Source organism: Cimex lectularius, unplaced genomic scaffold (genome assembly GCF_000648675.2).
Source record: "Cimex lectularius strain Harlan isolate CLEC.00 unplaced genomic scaffold, Clec_2.1 scaffold12, whole genome shotgun sequence".
NCBI lineage: Eukaryota > Metazoa > Arthropoda > Insecta > Hemiptera > Cimicidae > Cimex > Cimex lectularius.
Genome location: NW_019392875.1, coordinates 1,624,254 through 1,640,542, shown reverse-complemented (window position 1 = coordinate 1,640,542; position 16,289 = coordinate 1,624,254). Strand labels below are relative to the sequence as shown.

Below are 16,289 nucleotides of genomic sequence, written 5' to 3'. Positions count from 1 at the left end.
TTCTTCTGTCTGTACTTCTATCCGGTGCATGTTCTTTCTTAATTGGCAGTGCCCTGTCAGCAGTCCAGCTAGAATCCTGGTTCAGTTGCGGCTGCCTTCCAGTAATTGTTTTGCAAGTTTTGCGGATAGTCCTCCTATGAATCTCTTCGCCTTCCTGATACCTGTGGTATTGTTCCACCAGGTTTTGGAATCATTAATAATCCATTTTAAGACGTATCCTCTTTTGTGGCACGCTGCTAGGCCGCAGTAGGGTTCTGGGTTCATAGAGTCCATACTGGCTCCCTTTTTGGCCAGCATGTCAAACTTTTCGTTTCCTCTATGCCCCGAATATCCAGGGACCAATGCCAGCATCAGGTCATTAGTGTCGCTCAGGTCGGTCAGGGCCTCCATGCAGTTCCAAACACTCTTTGTCCGGAGTGTCAGAGAAAATGGTTATCTTCCGGGAATGTATTCCTAGCCTTTTTATTTCTCTAGCACAATGTTCAATCGCTATGATTTCAGACTGGAAAACTTTCAGTTGTTGTTGGAAGACTTCTTTTCAAAAAATTAAATTCATGGAATTATGTTTTATTCCTTATGTAAGGTATTGGTTGAGATAAAAAAGTCAGTGTCATAAGCGGGATTCGAACCCACGACCTTCGTCTAGATACGCCCTGCTTTACCACTATGGTGAAGCCACGATAGCTATAGTGGTAGAGCAGCGGAGTATTTAGCCGAAGATCGTGGGTTCGAATCTCGCTTGTGGCACTGACTTTTTTATCTCAACCAATACCTTACATAAAGATTAATTAGTTGAAAGATATTATTTGGTCAATCGGACCAAGAAATCTAATGAATTTATTATATTTTATTTTCGTCCTATATTAAATTTTTCTCTTTGTTTGTATATTAATGTAATGAATTATATATTTTAGAAAGACAATTATCAAATGATCAGATTTTAAAACAGTTGGTTTTTGCAGTCTTACAACACTTTTGAACAGACACCGGCCACCACCTTCAAGTTTTAAAAAAAGAAAATCGAAATTTAAATTATGATCCTTCTTGAATTTTGTTATAACTATCGGTGGGCGGCAAACTAATTTTAATTTTTATATACTTCGGTAATAAAAAATATGTATTTTTAATGTTTTAATGTTTTAACGACTTATAGATAGAGAATTGTATGTTAGTTGTATGAACGGAGAGAAATAACGAAAATAAAGTTATTTCCGACATAAAATAATATAAGTGGTATAGCAAATTTTTAATAAATATTATATTGACGAAACAATCGAGGAACTTCGAATAATTGACGTAATTCGGCTTTGTTTATGTAGCGAATAGGAAGGGAAGAAGAGTTCTGTTAACATTTGATTTCGATTTTATTACTTGCCGTGCGGATTTCGGAGTTACGAGCCAGCTCACTGTCGGGGAAACACCGTTTTACAACTTTCCATCGTAAAAAAAAAATAAGAGACCAAGTGTAAAAATATTGTGGCCGCAACCTGCAGCTTCTCTTTCTAGTAATCCGATCCACCTCTGAAATATATACCCGTCGAAAAGAAGTCCCAACGGCTTTAAAACAAGGTCTTTTCCTCTTTAAATATAAAGACCCACAAAAAAATCTTACATTTGTTAATAAAATATAAAAGGCATCTTCTGGTATTCACGTTCCCTATGTCCATTCGATTTTTTTTTCTTTCGGAGAGCTTTCCTCACCCCTTATTGCAGGGAATCCTCTTCCAGGTATCTAACTTGATCCTTCTTCCACGATGGCTTCCGTTATACATACGGAGGAAAACCCGACATTCTCTTTCGTATACACGGCCGTCCTTAAAACAACAATGAGGATCTTTAACTTTAACTTTAAACCTTGCCTATTCGGCTCTAACGGACGTTTTGATTCTCAAGATGAGAGCTGACGCACCTCCAAATACGACAGAATGGTGTTACGGCCGCAGCATTGGTGTAGAGCCCCAAGACAACCTCGCTCCCCGATTGCCCATTCCGAGTGGTCGGGTCTGCATTAAGCATCAGATCGTATGCCGCGCGCATAGGGCTACCTAAGCCAAAATAGCTTGGTCTCCCGCGCGCTCCCTAGCTAGAGAAGGCCACTCTATCTCCCAGAGAATTGGGGCTTCTCTAGCGTAGAAACTACTGGATCCGCTCCGGCCGCGGTTTTTTTTAAAAGTGGAATTGCTAAAGAGGAGACGGTCAAAAGCCTCCGATCGAGCTCAGCATACACTTACGTGCAAAGCATACTCGAATAGGAGAAACCGATTCAATATCCGTTCCCATCCGCCACTACTCACGCATTCAAGGGGTTTTTCAGCGTAAGCATAGCGTCCTCAACGCTTACACGCTGCCGTCCAAACCGCCGTATCCCGTGAAGCCGGGTGTATAACGATGGTCATGCGCAAGTTTCGTGCAAAGGTCACAGATAGAAGACAGCCTCTTCTCTAAGTACCCGCCAGGGGGTGTCACCACGGCCAACTATGAGTCCATTCCCAGTGTAACAGGGGCTGAATTTTGGAACATTTCTGTTACCCCAGTACAGGTGGTTATGCACCGTCCTCCGTCTATGCAGACAGGATTTGGTACCCTCATGTGCCTCCGATAAGGCACCTGCCGCATATGCCGACCCGAGGCCGACAGGAGTACAGCTTGTGCTTTAGAGAGGTTGCGTCCGGACACCCCCTTGTAACCAATGGTTGGGAGAGGGCATAGGAAAGAGTGAAGATACCTGGATTGAAAGAGCGACGAGGATGAGGACACGTGGTGCCCCTTTTCAGGGCCCTGAGCCTTAACCACTTTATACCACTCGATCTTCGGGCCTGCCCGACTCGACTTGTCTGCTGTTGTTGCACTGTTATTACTTCTCTCGTCCACTCATTTTCCTTCCCGGCTCTCCACACCTCCGCTTTATTTCCCTTATTTTCTCTTTTTTAAATTAACAATTTCTCGTACAAAACCAAATCTCGTTTATATATGACCAATACGACCAAACGTGATTTGGCTGGTTTCTTTAGTCTGACTTTCCTCCTCTTTCCAGCGTTACACGACACTTTTCAATGCTGGGGCGGAAGGACGTAAACATTTATTTTAAACCCTTTTTTGTAATGAACAAAAGGGATAACAAACTTTTGTAATTTATTTATACGTTGGTTTTTACGTTTAATTAAATTCGTTGCACTGACAATTATTCGTTGTTTCTTCGTCAATCACTGTTTTGAACGAAAGCTTATTACATTTTTTTAAAGACTACGTGCGTTCTCCTCTCGGGAAAGCGCTTTGTCATTAATACCAAAGCATATTTTTAAGCCTACTCTAAAATTGAGATCGAGAGTTCGACAAATGTTTACAATGTTGTATAAAGGGCGAAATTTAATAGCCTTGTATAAATTAATGCCGTATAAATATTCATGTCCGAGGCGATGGCTGAAGGGCGGTGATGGAGAAGTAAGATTTGGGCCGTGAGCCTGACAGGCCGCCCTATCTTTATAATTCACGAGTCGAGGGTTCCCTCAAGATCAAGTTGATGGTGATATTGGAATCAAATATGTTTGAAGGAAACAAAAGACAGAGAAACTTTTACCGTGGTTTCAATATCAACACAAAAATTAAAAAGTAATAAAAAAGAACTAAGAGTTGTGTAGAATGATTTGTTTTTCAACCACTCCTTAACAAGCAGCCAAGGAATAGCTTCGTCAAAACATTTGTAACAGTAGGAGTATTGACGATCTTTGTGTTAACCCTGTTAGCTGAGAAAAATGATTACGTAGACTTGTAAGAATAAGCTACATAACATTCCTCGATCTAACAGGCCAGAGCCAATATTTGGTGTTGTTCGAAAATTTAGTCACATTGCTGTCCGTTAGGGCGTAGGTAACCAACATGACAGCCATGAATTTAACAGCTGTTTTTTGTTTACACGTACTTTTCTTCTTAAATAAGCATCAATTAAATCAGATTAATACATTTCTTTTGTTAATTTCTGACCAGTCCTTATGCTCTCATTCATAATAGATATATCCCTATCCTACAAAGTTATAGGCTGTTAGACGTTAGGATAGAGGTTAGGAACGTCGGCACGAATTAAAGCATCTCATTTGTTAGTACTTTTCGAGGGCATAGATAGCATTTTGAATGAAAGAGATGATTAATTTTCTTTTTTTTAATAACTTCTAGCATCTTACAATTTAACACAAAAGCAAATCAAAACAAACAACATCAAGCCTTCAAGGACTGTTATAGCTTTACTTTTGGTTCCAATCGCCACGAGCAGCACTGCGGAAAAATTAACGTTTAACATGCTAAGAAAAGAAGGGGGCATTCACGATCTTGCTGGACATTCCTCTACTAGAAATAACACGAGTTAACATCTTACGAACATCGTGTATACCCCTGATGTCTTGAAAGCATGGATGAAAATTCCCAATGGAAAACCTCAAAAATAGTAATGCTCTTCAAGAAGGAGGGCAAGGCTAATAATCCGTTAAACTATAGAATTCTTAGTCTTTTAACTCTTATGTGAAATATTTTTGAGAGTCTGCTTTTATCAAAACAGTTATCACACCCTTCAAGTTCTACCCTGGTTGAATTAAAAATTTATGTTTGCCATTGTTAACTTTCTTTAAAATTTTTATTTTTTCGACAAAACGTTTCAATAACAACCAGACATGCAACCTTTACGACTTTGCACCTTTGTAGTCTCGTGTAACTAATATTTCATAAACATAATTAATCCACATCTACGGCAGTACGAAAGATAACAGCAAAATCGATCACCAACGATTTTACCCGAAATTAATACAGTTCGAACTAGCTCATCAACACGAGAAATCAGTTAAATTTAACAAAGATTAGGTTTACTGTTAAAATATCAATTTTGACAGAAAACCATTGACTTGTTATAATGGTCAGGATACAGGAATCGGTAATCACTACATTATAGCAATTACAGCTTGCAAATCCGTTCATGCGTTGCACGTAAAATATTTAGTTCTTACTCTTTTATATTCCACAGGTAAAAAATTTCTTTGAACCCACGTTTAAACTAATATTTAATTGAATTTATTATTTTGTTTATTTAACGTCTTGGTTGAAATGAAAAAGTTAGTGCCAGAGCGGGATTCGAACCCCTGACCATTGGCTGGGTGGTTTGGAATCTCGCTTGTGGCACTTTTTTCATCTCGACCAAAACCTTACATTAAAAAAATAATGAATTGAATTAAACATTAATTTAAACGTGGGTTCAAAGAAATTTCTTACTTGTGGAATGTAAAAGATTAATGACTAAATATTACACTATATAAGTAATTTGGTCAATTAGACTACNAATATACCAAATAGCTAAACGTTCTGCATTTCCTAGATCTTTCGAGCAGCAGAAAAAAAATATTAATGACTAAATAATTTACTAAATAAATAATTTGGTCAATTAGACTACTAAAATTGAAATGTACTTTTATTTAAGTAAACCTGAAACTTTGGAGAATATTTTGTCTAATGATTTTCCTGTCAAATTAAAAGGTCTGGTAAAATCGATTGTTCAAGTATAAAATATATCTAATAGCTAAACTTTGTACAAGTCTGACATCTTTCGAGAAGTGATTGAATTTTATTCAATAAAGTTTTAACATCGACGTTTAGCGTTCTCGAGATTTCTTTACTGTTTTTCTAAATTCTACTGAAATAGTAAGGACACTAACTTTCACCAGTAGCAAACTGTAATCCGTTCAGGTATTAAAAACCATAAAAATGTGATTGTTAATTTATTTTACTAGATTAAATAAATTCTGTGATCCCATGGTCAAACTTAAGAAAAAAAAGCCTGGGGCTTACCCATCCCTTGAATAACTAAACTAGCCGTATCAGTTACAAAATATGAAAACTAGAAACATAAACTAATAATGTACTGTAATAAAACTAAAATGAATAATTACGTTTACTAATACAAAAGTTTTAATAATAAGTGATCAATTAAGGCAACTTGTACTTAGTTGTAATGTCAGAAGGTACAAAAAGACGGGATTAAACGTGGAAAAGGTATGGCGGATAGAAAAAGGATAGGATTTTCAGAGATTGGATGAATGGTTGAAAAAAGAACGACTGAAAGCAAAGTTCAGAGTTTAGGGTGAAACAGATCAGAAGAGCAAGAACAAAATTACGGTAGTGTACGGAAGACCTAAAGGTAAGGAGATCATATACACCGATGGACAAAATAAACGTACCAACCTTACATTTTAATATATTTAAGTTTATTCATATTTTCCATGAGAAAAAAAAGTATGATTGTAAAAATGATCGTGGGGAGGGTGGAAAATAGCGGCGGGAGATCTGGGAAATAAGTTGTTCCTCAAATATCTCTTAGTTTAGTGGTCTTATCAAATAGAATCTCTTGTTGGTGGTAAATGGACGGATAAAATGTACTGATTGCAGGAGGGTATGGGATTCAAACACAACGGCCTGAGAATTTACATGTAAATAATTTAAAACTTTAGTCAAAATGTTGCTTCTATGTTGTTTTTTCTTTTTGGATTCAAATTAATGGTACTGTGTGGTGTTTAATGACGGATATTAGAAATCGTGAGATGCGGTCTGGTGTGACGAAGGTTTTAAAAAAACATTTTCTTTTTCGTGCCGACGTTTCGACCTTGTCAAAATGAATACCAATCAGATTGGGTTGTTTGTTTCATTTTGATTTCAAGATAATTCGAGTTAATCTGATCCCGCCTTAGGATATTTTATCAAGAATTTTTCGGGAAAATGAAAAATTCCCCCCAAAAAATCCCTGTATTTTAGACTTTATACCTAATCAAAATTAGACCGGTTGCACAAAAAACCAATAAAACATAACCAATTTGAAGAGTAGAGATGCGAGAAAAAAGATATTTTAAACGATTTTTATCTTTTCTTCCTATGTAAAAAAATGTTTTCCCAATATTTTATGTTTTAATTGGCATAATAACTGAAGAGTTTGAAATGTTTGAATAATAATATTAAAGAAAAATGTAACTAAAAGTAAAAACCCATAATTAATTAATTCAATCAATTTTTCTTGGCCTACTGGCAATAAAGGTCGAAACGTCTGCACGAAAAAGAAAAGGTTTTTCTAAAACCTTCGTCACACCAGACCGCATCTCACGATTTCTNTATTTATTTATTTATTTATTTTTCAGGGTAAAGTCATGCATGAGAGGTACGTTGTCAGACTAAGTCGTAGGTAGATCTCTGGATCTCCTCTAATGATGATTTTCTCGGGAAGACTTAAACTTTTCGGACTTAGTTGATTGTTCTGATTGTGCACTCTCCAACTATCTGACTCTCTTAGGTTGTCACTATAAATCTAACTCTAACTCTATCTGAAGTGTCCCTGAATACAATTCTCAATCTCTTCCCTGTAGGTGACTGTAACTGACAGCATATGACTCAAACTGTAAATTATCGGCTTAATAGTATCTATGGTATTTTACGATAATTTTGTTCAACCTTCCTTTATCCTTTCTCGTTTTCTCCCCTCTTTCGCCGTTTGTAGCGCGAGTTATGTGTACGAACGGTTTTGCCACCAATTTTTCGCTGTTTCTCAGCTAGCTTCCAAACGAGTTTTTTCTGAAATTGAGCACCCACTCCGTGGCTTACGACTCACATTTACCTCGATTTCCTTTCCGCAATTTTTATTTATTTAGTTTTATTTTGTCTCAACTGTTTTTTTGCTTTATCCCGGTGATATTCTCACTTTCCTTCCTTTCCTATCGCACATTACTTCCAAGGCAAGATCTCGGTAAATGTGACACAAATGCCTCGTCAAGAAAATTCCGATCGCATACTTCTCATATCGCCGGAATCGGCATAAGTCCTCCAGGAAGCAAGGTTCAGTTAAATTTCCGGCTTTTCTTTTGGCCAAAGTTAAGGGTAGAACAAGCAGGTCAAAATGCGACGCCGATACTCCAAAGGTCCATCATGTATGGAAGGGTTACATGTTAAAGATTTATGTAATAAATATATATCGTTATTAGCTAGAAACTTACTGGCCGGAAAATTTATTTTAGTTTTTTTATTTTGTTCACTAATAATTAGGTTAATGAGAGAAAAAAACTGTCGATACTTCTTTCAATTAACATTTTCTTGTAAGGTATTGGTTGAAAAGAAAAAGCTAGTGACCCGTGCGGGATTCGAACCCACGACCTTCGGCTCAATGGGCCGCTGATCTAACCACTTGAGCTATCGTGACACTAGCTTTTTCATTTCAAACAAAATCTTTTCACAAAACACTTCCACCGACTTATCATCTGACCATCTACCTGTTTTTTTATCACTTCAATTAAAACCTTTTGTTAAAAACAATCGTCCTACTCTAACTCCTGGACCAATGAATTGGAAAAAATTTCGTTCCTTGGTTGATGAAAAAACTTTCCGTCCCAATTAACTTAAAAACACCAGTAGAGTTAGAAAACGCGGTTGATCTATTTACAAAAACAGTACAAAATGCAGCGTGGGATTCTTCATTGCCTCACACTCAAAAACAAAATCTTCCAATTATTCTTCCTACATAAGGCAATTAATATCCGACAAAAGAAGGGTTAGAAACCTTTGGCAACGTACTAGATCAGTCATTGACAAACAAAATTACAACCAACTTTTGAATACATAGAAAAAAGAAATAAAACAATTTAAACAACAATCATACGAAACACATTTAATAAGCTTGTCAACAGAGGATGGGAGCCTCTGGCATAGTACAAAACGTAATCCTGCATCATAGCGTTGTCGCAACTCCTCTCAGGAATGATGATGGAACTTGGATCGTTTCCGATAAAGAAAAGTCCAAAACATTTGCAAAACATCTTTCCGTGGTATTCAAACCGCATAACATAATGAATACTGAACACGATAAATTTATATCAGATTCACTTGTGACACCTATGCCCCTAGATCTGCCACCTAAACCAATAACTCCAAAACAAGTATCACAAAGAAATACGACAGCTTCCTACAAAAAAATCACCTGGTCATGATTTGATAACAGCTGAAGTTCTTCAAGAACTTCCCAAAAAAGCAGTCGTCTTTTTGACTTCTTTATTTAACGCAATTTTGAGGACTACACACTTCCCCATACAAATTTCGTACATTAAAATGATCCCAAAGCCCCATTAAAATTTAAGCTCCCCATCATCTTATCGTCCTATTAGTTTGTTACCCATTCCTTCTAAATTATTCGAAAAATTAATTTACAAAGAATTATCTCTATTGCTACTTCCAACAACATCTTACCAGACCATCAATTTGGCTTTCGAACCCATCATTCCACCATCTACTTCCCAGAGTGACTGATTTCATTACTTCGTGTCTCGAGCAGAAACTGTAAGCGACTGGAGTGTTTCTAGATGTTTCTCAGGCCTTCGACAAAGTATGGCATGAGGGATTATTATACAAATTAAAATTATTATTATTTTTACCCCAAGCCTATTATCTGATTATACAATCATACCTTAAAGAGAGATTTTTCGCAGTAAACCAGGATACGGAGACTTCTGGGATGGAAGAAGTGCTTGCAGGTGTGCCACAAGGGTCAATACTCGCTCCGCTGTTGTACACAATTTTTACTTCTGATATGCCCACAAATGAGAATACACTCACCGCCACATACGCAGATGACACCGCCATATCAACAAGCCATCTTTCTTCTACACAAGCTTCACTACAAAACCACATATCAACAATTGAAAAATGGAGCAATCTTTGGAAAATAAACTTTAATCCCTCAAAGTCACAACATATCACCTTTACACTCCGTCGTTAGACTTGTCCTAGCATATACTTATACAATGAACATGTTCCTCAATCCGACTAACTATTTAGGACTTACATTTGATAGAAGACTAACTTGGAATCCATACACATACCTACTCAAGCATATTTGGATGTACGGGTGCCAAGTATATGGATCGGCCAAGTATTCCAATATTCAAAGATTACAAAGTTTTCAATCCAAAATTGTAAGGCTAATTGTTTCTGCCCCTTTTTATGTAAACAATAATACACTCCACCGAGATCTTTAAGTTCTAGACACCAGTGAAACTGATTTTATATATATTTTTTTACTTCATTTTTAAATCGGATTTTGCTTAAATTGTTTATTAATATATCGGATTTTTATTATATGTAATGCTTCGTCAACTTGCATTATAAAATTTGATTGTATTCCAATTGTTTCACTTTATTGATATAATTAAAGTTTTTTAGCAATTTTAAAATGTCTGATCAATAATATTAACAGCTGATACCACTAATCTTAGACTGTGTAATGAATATTGTTTTTAAATTGTAATTTTATTTGGTCATTTGTTTAGTAGTCGTTTCAGTTCATTTGAATAGCGAGTAAAATTGAAAAATGCCTTCTTTTGGCACGTATAATTTAGTATTTAAAAACCGTTAAAAAACAGAGAATCGTTGTTAATCGTGTTTCCAGAGGTTCATGAACTCCATGCGGTTATTTTCTTCGGTACATTAGGAAATTGCTAGAACATAATAGCTGTTAAAAAAAGTAAAATGGTGAGCAAATATAAAGTCTGCGTGGCCGGATGAGCTTCGTTGAGAAGTGGCTGGAGCCAATCGAAGATTTTGTCGATCCTCATGTAGATGAAAGGAGAGACGGGTAAACCGTAAGGGCAAAGGACTTCAGATGCTATAGCGAAAAGTTTGTTTTCGCAGAAGACGGGAGAACCTTTGTCGATGACGCAAGAATAATTCGACCGTCCGCACACGATTCCGGCGTAGACCATGGTGCTCTCCTCGGTACAGACGTCTTCTTCAATGTCGCAGACCGTCTCCTGGCACCTTGCGTACTTCATCAAACGTACATCGACGACGCGCACTCTCTCTCCCACAAAAAGGCTGTTCTCCGGGCCCGTTCTTCCCCAGGCGACCGCCGTGCACGCCGAGCCCGATCTCATCATGGCCAGGACCTGCTTGTCCGTAAAAAGGGAACCGAGGGTGAACGTGGAACTTGTGATTTCCACGGAAAACGGCTGTTGGACGACAATGACAGCGATGTCGTATTGGTTGAAGAGGGCGTTGATCTTTCGGCACCTTTTGTGCGGTAGCATTTCCGTCACGTCGTGTTCCTCTTCCGCGTTGCCGTCGTTTTCGATCATTCCCGTGAGTACTTTGTACCATTTCGGGTCGTGGGGTCGGAGCCGGTTCTGGCGGAACTCTCCGGTGCACCCACATCCGGTCAATACTTGGTTTGATCGAATTATTGAACCGACGCATATGTGGGATTTCATGACGCCAAATTTTAACTTGGAAATGCTAACTATGAACGGATACGACTCTTTCGAGGCCGATGTGCTGTAATAATCGCTCTGAACGGAATGGAGCGCTGTCAGTATGAGCGTCAACATAAACATCCTCCGTCTGTTATCAGTTGAATAAGGTTAACTGTTAATTTTGGTACGAAATGAAATACTGGTGATTTTGAAGCACAACTCGTCCAAAAATGTATTGAGAATTGGAACGTTTTAAAAATGTCTAAACCATATGAGCTAAAACAAATTTAAACCAGCCTGTGGTTTTGAAAACGATTGGTAAACTATCTAGGTAAGCGGAAAGACGTTAAAAATTATTATTACATAGTGACATTTATCAAACAATGATTGTTCTCGAGTATGATAAAGTATTATTTTCTTACACGTTATCGATTGGCTTGTCAGAAATTGTACGTTTCAACTCGGCCTCAGGGGAAACAATCAATTAACGAGAAACGGGGCATAACACTGGATCAGGGATGCGGAAAATAACTTCTAAAAGTTTTTGAGAGCCCGTCGTTAGTTGTTTCATTGATTGTCTCGAATCTGTTGTTGATGTTATAGGTTTTCCAAATTAATTGACCAATTAAGCCTAACATCGATTTTAGTTACGAATGTTTTATACTGCCAAAAACTTTATTTTTCTCCAAACCCTGTCAGAAAAGTTTTTTTCTAAAATCTAATGTGTTACATAATAGTAATTAAATGGGAATAAGTACTGCTACAAGTAAAATGGATGGATTGTTTTTCTGAATGGCAAAGGATCAGTTGATAATCAATACGATTCATCGCCAGTATGCAAATTCTGGGTTATTCTATACAATCAAATCAACATGTTGGGATGTCACTGCCGTTTGAAGGGGCGGGGAAAATTATACACGACGGACTTGTTTGACAGCTGTTCTTTTTTTATTGAATAACCAACTTTTGTTTCAGAGCTGAAATGTATATCACTTACGCGATCAGCTTGCTGCCGAAAGAAGCTTTCATGCCGGACAGGCCGGAAATGCCGATTAATTATTGGCTGCGGAAGTCAGTCGATGAGTCCATGAAGGACTATTTGGAACTTCGTTCAGAAGAATTTCTTTTGATAAATGTTTTAGACGAATTTCAAAAGTGCGAACTGCCACTGATCTGTCGTAAAAATTTACTTCAAAGACTTCAAGCCCTGCACAATTTTTCCGAAGCAATGCCTTCAAAGCGGATCGTCGACGGTTGCGCCTCCCTCCTGATGAAACGCGCCAAAAAAACCAGTGAAGAAAAGGTGAATAATAAATCGCCGAACAAAACTCTGACTAAACCTCAGCCAAAAAAGAGTACGAAAGTATTGAAAAAGTTATCGGCAAAGAACGTCAAAATGGGCGAAAATCTGAATGAAGATACGACGTTAATGAAGATCAAAAGGTGTAATGAAACAACGGTAAACGGAGAAGATGACGCTGATTTCGAAAACATCCAAAAGGAAGTTTTACCACAACGAAGCGTGAAAAGGAGCAGAACGTCAAACACCAAATCTAGACCTACCACCCCCTCAGCGAAACGTACCATTCGAAACTCCAGAAATATTTCGAAATACAGCCCAGATAAGCCTAGTGAAACTACTACAATGAAGTTAAGGGCTAGAACTGTATATTACAGATGAAAATTTAGTACATCAAAAGTACTTTGGTGTTTACCAATACTAATTCGGGCAAAGCCTTGTTACACGAAAAATCCCACATTTTTCATACAGTTGAAGGAGACTTCAAAACCTGAACCAAGATCACTATAAAAAATTGAAGAGTAAATCATCAACCTCAATCATCAATCGACAAATATACAACTCGATTCTATTGTTTTGATGGTAATATAAAATCAAAGAATTTTGGAATTTGAATAATATATAATATTGAATATTGGATGCGGCGGAAAAAGTATGAAAAATGCAGTTCATAACATCTTGACACTTTAGTAGGGTATGTGTAGAGTCCAACATTTGTAGATGTACAGCCCCATGTCGTGTCCGCATTTGGTAGTAAAATGGAAGAGAGATTATTTGACGGAGAGTGAATGTTATATGGGTGAATTCTTGTTGATTGAATGTTCCTATACATATTATGCAGGGTGGGCCACCATGACCCGAGGGTTATATGCCTGCATAGGCTCGTACCCCATCCCTAAAAGGTCCGGGACTTGGTCGGCATAAATCTCTTGGACTTGTTCAGAAACCCCAAGATTTTGGACCATTCAATCTCGGGTAATGATTTGGTGATGTCCTCTCCTTCAAAGATTTCAAAGACTCTGCGAGGTAGTGCTCTTTTATTTCGCAAAAACGGCAAAAGGGATCTGGTAGAATACCCAATACGGAGAGATGTCTTCTCAGTGGGCAGTGGCCCGTCAGTAATACCTATTAGCCTCCTAATTCCCTTCTTTGTGTTAGAGAGTAGCCATTTCGATTCTGCTGGTTTGATCGCCTTAACAAACTCTTTCGATTGCTTGTGTCCGGGGATAGATTCCAATGCTTAAGGAGTTGTTTCATGCCCCAGTTGTTCATACTCTCTTTCGCTGTGCTCATAGAGTGTCCGACAAACGCAGTATTGGAGCCTTCTTTGGCCAGGCCATCCGCATTTTCATTGCCATGGTGTCCTTTATGTGCTGGTATCCAAATAAGGGTTACCTTGTTCTCAAACCTGGAAGAGAACTCAACTGGTTCAACACAAGATCTACAGTTTTCTCTACCAATCCAGAGGTGGCCAATTCTTTTTGTGATGACCTAAGACTAGCGTGATTGTCAGAAACCATTCTAATATCTTTTCCCTTAATTTTATTTTCCGTAAGTATTCTACAACATACATTAATGGCCCAAATTTCCGCCTGAAAAACTGAGGTGTTATAACCAAGAGGGGAGGAGATGCTGATTCCTAATTTTGGTATGTAGATTCCTTAACCAATCCCTCTACCTTTGATAAGTGATCCACCTGTGTAGCAGTCTATGTTACTATGGACATTATCCAAACAATAATTATACTCACAAGGGGTGACTACCTGAAATTTCTTTTTCCCCGAATGGGTTTTAATCTTTTCATCACTAACGCTTAATAATTTGTCATTGGCCTTACTCAATAATTGTGAGATTTTCGAGTGATCTATGATATTGCACTTATGAATGTTCCTAATCTCTGCGGTTTTTATTGGCCGTTAATTAATGATTTCCCAACCTTGGAATGGGATTGTTTGAGCAGGAACTTGTATCAAGCACTTTGTGATGGAGGATTCTGATTTTGTGTTTGTTATCACAAAATTATGTTCAGGGCCTATCACCCGAAACTCCCTTGTCTTGGTACCCAAGGTATAATCAGGTTGTCGTGTTTTGCCGGGTTTTAGGTGCACTCATTGTTTTATATGTTATTATTTTGACGTGCCGGTTAGATTTTTAAGAGTGCTGATAGTTTGTTGCCATACCGTTCTCTGAAATAAAATTCAGTTAATTGGAATTCCAGGATAAGGTGATTAAATGTATGTAGCAAGGGTTTACGTTTACTAAGGATGCCTAAATACCAATCTCTACCAAAAGCCTTAGTCATATTCAGGTACGCATCCAAGGAACTCATGAGGAACAAAGGAATCAAATTATTTGTAAATGAAGATATATTTATATTGGTCTTTTTATGAAATGTATTGAGGCTAATGAGTTTATAATATTCATTTAGTATGTAATCGCATTCATTTTGTATAATGCAATACAAATCTAGGCTGATTATTTTTCAACAAAAATATGTAATAAATACATTATTCGGAGATCGTGAGATGCGGCCTGTGTGACGTAGGTTTTAGAAAAACATTTTCTTTATCGTGCAACGTTTCGATCTTTATTGAGGTCATCTTCAGGTCCTGGGATTTATAAATATTGTAAATTCACTAGTTTTCGTGGTTCGCTTGACCAATTAATATCTTTCAAATAATTAAGTTTTTAGTTGAGATAAAAAAGTCAGGGTCACGAGCGAGATTCGAACCAACGACCTTCGGCTAAATACGCAGCTACGCTATCACATGAGCTATCATGACTTCGACCAATGCGTACACCAACTTCCCATCTCAAATTTGCCATATGTCACGATCTGTTCTCGATTCAACAAGACGGGCCCAACTCTGAATCCTTTTTATGAGAAACAGAGCCCCAGAGGTCTTGATCGAACCTGAATACAGCCGATCAGGTGCCTTTTTATAATAAAATTTAATTAAAGTGTAAAAACAATTTATTAAACAGAGAAGAAAATAATAATTAAAACCAATAAATTTCCTTTTAAATTTTAAACAAACAATTAAAACTTTTTATAAATTTAAATAAATAGTAATTTCCTAGAAAGCGTTTGCCAGACCATTTAGAACAAGGGTGGGTATGTACTCACTATTTCCAGTCAATCCGCAGTGGACCGAAGCACTCGATTTTAGGGAATAGAACACTTTTGAGGATCTCACACTTCTCTCATCTACACGGAATCTTTTCACCTCTCAGACTCGGCTGTCTCTTCCCTATTCTCTTTTATTTTTTTACTCTAGGCCTAATCACGAAATCTAAATCATAACATTGTCAGTTTGAAATAAATTGAAATATGTCACATATGCTGACATTTGAAAAATGGCATAAAGGAGGGAAAATTCAAAAGTTGGGGTTGAGATGTATCTAGCCGAAGGCAACTAGACTATCGAAAGCAACTAAAAACCTTAATTGTTTAAATTATACAAAAACATATAGGATGTGCAAAAAGTGAATTTATACAATGCTAGAATTTTAAGACTCAATAAAAGTATTTGTACTCACTCAAAGTGTTTCTTTTTTGTGTAGATGTGTCATTATTGTGTGTCGTGTCGAGAATGTCAGTGAGATATTGATGTTTTAAGTTTATATTCGTTGGATTATAAATTGGTGTGGAAGGGGTGCAGAAAACCCCAAGTGGGCACTTGGTCAACTCGACGCACAGTAAGGACACATCTATACAGCAAATAAAGGGCCTGAAG

At 37.4% G+C, this 16,289-nt stretch overlaps 2 protein-coding genes across 2 annotated transcripts; one reads left to right on the top strand and one right to left on the bottom strand.

Moving 5' to 3' along the window:
- Positions 1-10,502: 10,502 nt before the first annotated feature.
- LOC106673407 (glandular kallikrein, prostatic-like) lies at positions 10,503-11,393 on the bottom strand. Its single transcript, XM_014405515.1, has one exon. The coding sequence runs from the start codon at positions 11,391-11,393 to the stop codon at positions 10,503-10,505; it is 891 nt and encodes a 296-aa protein (XP_014261001.1).
- LOC106673945 lies at positions 11,257-13,123 on the top strand. Its single transcript, XM_014406342.1, has 2 exons — positions 11,257-11,583; positions 12,228-13,123. The coding sequence occupies exon 2, from the start codon at positions 12,235-12,237 to the stop codon at positions 12,931-12,933; it is 699 nt and encodes a 232-aa protein (XP_014261828.1). The 5' UTR covers positions 11,257-11,583; positions 12,228-12,234; the 3' UTR covers positions 12,934-13,123.
- Positions 13,124-16,289: the final 3,166 nt, after the last annotated feature.